This window comes from Octodon degus, unplaced genomic scaffold, assembly GCF_000260255.1.
Source record: "Octodon degus isolate 3935 unplaced genomic scaffold, OctDeg1.0 scaffold00230, whole genome shotgun sequence".
In the NCBI taxonomy this organism is placed as follows: domain Eukaryota; kingdom Metazoa; phylum Chordata; class Mammalia; order Rodentia; family Octodontidae; genus Octodon; species Octodon degus.
The window spans coordinates 1557182-1560238 of NW_004524806.1; the positions used below are offsets into that span (position 1 = coordinate 1557182).

At 40.8% G+C, this 3057-nt stretch overlaps 1 protein-coding gene across 1 annotated transcript in view; it reads right to left on the reverse strand.

The window, feature by feature from the left end:
* Positions 1 to 3057, reverse strand: part of Sfi1 (SFI1 centrin binding protein) — a 116963-nt gene that overhangs the window by 29487 nt on the left and 84419 nt on the right. The window contains exons 12-13 of the mRNA XM_023705857.1: positions 2448 to 2540; positions 920 to 1017 (exon numbers count right to left, since the gene is read on the reverse strand). Coding sequence (XP_023561625.1) covers positions 920 to 1017; positions 2448 to 2540 — 191 coding nt within the window. The remainder of the gene's footprint in view (positions 1 to 919; positions 1018 to 2447; positions 2541 to 3057) is intronic.

Here is a 3057-nt window from a genome sequence, read left to right on the forward strand (position 1 = left end):
TAAAAAAAGAAAGAGGAAGACTTTACACCCTTCTCGTTATTCAGATTCCTCTGGAATAAAGAGAATTGCAGATGGAAAAAACAAAAAAAAAGTTAGACTAAGGGATTATAGAGAGGAGTAGGCAACTTTTATTTTCCTTTTACCTTTCTTCTATACATTCTGAATTCTCTCCAAAGACATATAGTGCTTTTATTTAACCAAATGTTGAGCTCTAAAAAACTGAGAACACTCCCTACACTCTTCAAGACTGAGCCACAGATACCCATATGGTCTGACCTTTTCTTTTCTTTTTTTAATGTGACACAGGGTCTCACTACGCATCTCAGACTCATATAGATCCTCCTGTTTTCAGCCTCCCCATTGCTAAGATTACAGGCGTGTGCCACCATTCCCCGTCTCGGTGGCCAGCTCAGCATGCCCCGGCGCAGCATGTCATGCTAGGGATCGAAGCTGGTCCCTGCACTTGCCTAAGCAAGGGCTTAGACCACTAAGCTATCTCGACCGCCCCGGTCTGACCTTTTAACAGTTGTGAGGCACAAATCCTGAGATGTGAACACCATACCACCTGAACACTGATGGAAAAACCCAGCACAAATATCCTCATTCTACCTCCCATCTGAGCAGCCAAAAGCAAAGTGTAATCTAGAAACCACTGGTTTGGCAGGGGAGATGGCTCAGTGGAAATAAGCGCTTCCCTGGCAAGTGCAAGGGTCTGAGTTCAATTCCCGGTTCCACCAAAAAAAAAAAAAAAAAAAAAAAGGAAACCACTGGTTTACAGTAAGGTCTCCCCCTTAAAAGACTTTTCTGACTATGGCGCTAACTTGTGGCACTAAGTTATGACACTAACTTACACCTGACAAATATAATTTGCAATAACAAAGTACCCTGGGAGGTACTCAGGCTAAGGCCAGAGTCCTACCTGTAGTGGCCCCAGGCTACACTCCTCCGTAAGGGGAGCTGCTCTTCTTCCCTCTGCTCAATCCGAGCCTGCCATAAATTCCAGAACCTATGCAGTAACTGAAACAAAATAGAAATAAAATGGAAATATAATGGATGATCCTTAATTAAATCCTGGTGCGTTTTTTTTTTTTTTTTTTTTTAATTTTTAAAGCAGCTAAAAAGCCATTTTGGAGACAACTGTAGCAATGTGAACATGGACTGGATATTATTAAAGAACTGCTGTTAATTTTGCTGAGGACAATGATGATACTGTGGTTATATAAGAAACTAGTCTCCTTTTGGGGGTAATGCTTGCTGAAATGTTAGGGTACAAAGTATTATGACAGGGGGCCTGCCCCTTAGCTCAGCTCTTTAAGTGGCTGCTTCAAGAAAGCAGTCAGGCTCAGGTTGCTGTGGTTCATCCCCACAACTCAAGCCAGCCACTCATGCCTTGAAGGCATTCGGGGCAAAAAAAAAAAGTATCATGACATAATTTATTTAGAACTCATCCATGGAAAAAATTAAAACAGATACATACAGTAAATAGTAATAAATGTCACATCTAGGTCATGAATATATAGATGTTTATTATACTACTCTGTATTCTTGTATATTTAAACATTTTCATAAAACAACAACAAATTCTATCCTCCTATGCTCAGAAACAAAATTTACAAAGATAGACGCTTTCTGACCTTAGGTAAACCAATTACTGAAGCAAACATTTGCACTGGAAACACAAACATTGCCTCCCATAATGCAGAACTGAATGTATTTATTTTACCAAATCCTCTACCTCTCAGTTAAAATCCATGATCCCTGATCTCTGCGTCAACTATTAATTTTCTTAGCAGACAGATTAAAAATGGGATTAAATGAGGCAAAAGAACAAATTGCTCTGTTAGCAGCCATGGATTATCACAGAAAATAAGCATTAAAATTTTGTTTATTTTTTCTTAGTACTGGGGTTGAACCCAGGGCCTTGTGCTTGCTAGGAAAGCCCTCTGCCACTAAGCTATATGCCCAGCCAACCATTAACATTTTGTAGTCTAGGGGCTGGTTGATCCCCGGTACCACACTGTGCTGGCCCCATGCCAGCCACAGAAACTGGGCATAGTGGCACACGCCTATAATCCCAGCACTGGGGAGACTGAAACAGGAGAATCACTATGCATCCAAGCTGTGTAGCAACACCCTGTACCAAATAAATAAAAGATTTTTTTTTTTTAATTCTACTTAAAATTTTGTAGTCTAAAATCTGGACAAGGGGGCCTGCCCATTAGCTCAGTTGTTTTAGTGCCTGCTTAAGGAAAGCAGTCAGGCTCAGGATTCTGTGGTTCAATCCCCAGATCCTCATGCCTTACTAGACCTGCCCTGAGAGCATCCTGAGTGGACAAAAAAAAAAAAAAAAAAATCCTTCTAAAATCTGGACAAATCTCTGAGCACAAAGGTTACAAAAACAGAATGACCATCAGAAGGGGTCCCTTGAAATAGAAGATAACCCTTACCATGGTGTCATGCTGCCGGTGTGCAAGATTCCTTCTTATTCGCTGGAGATGGACTTGGGTCATATTGTCTTTTAGGGCTCTAAAGCAAAAATTCTATGTAAAGAACACAAGCGATTATAAAGAATTAGTAGGTGTTTACAGAAACAAGTACAGGCAAAGGAAAGCACTGCCCCAAATCAGGGTGAAAAGCTCAGGGCCGCTCATCTCCTTGAGTTTCTTTGCTTTGAGATTTAATCAGGAGCATAACACAAGCAGGCACCCACTAATATTGGCTGAAACAATCCCTACTGTCCACAGAACTGCACAGGAACAAACACACCCTCACCTCTGACCAAGAGGATCCCATGACCTAGATGAGACTTCTACAACAGAGGCCAAATAGCAATTTTTGCCTCTCAAAAACAAACAAACAAAAAAAAACACAGGCATTTTGCCTATGGTAGATTTTCGTCTTTTACTTTTATCTTTTACAATATAACTACATAATTTCTTCAATTATAAAAGCAGTGTTAGGCTGGTGAGATGGCTCAGTGGTCTAAAGCACCTACTTAGAACAAACTAAGCTAAGCAAAGCACAGGGACCACGGTTCAATCCCCCAGCACCACATGC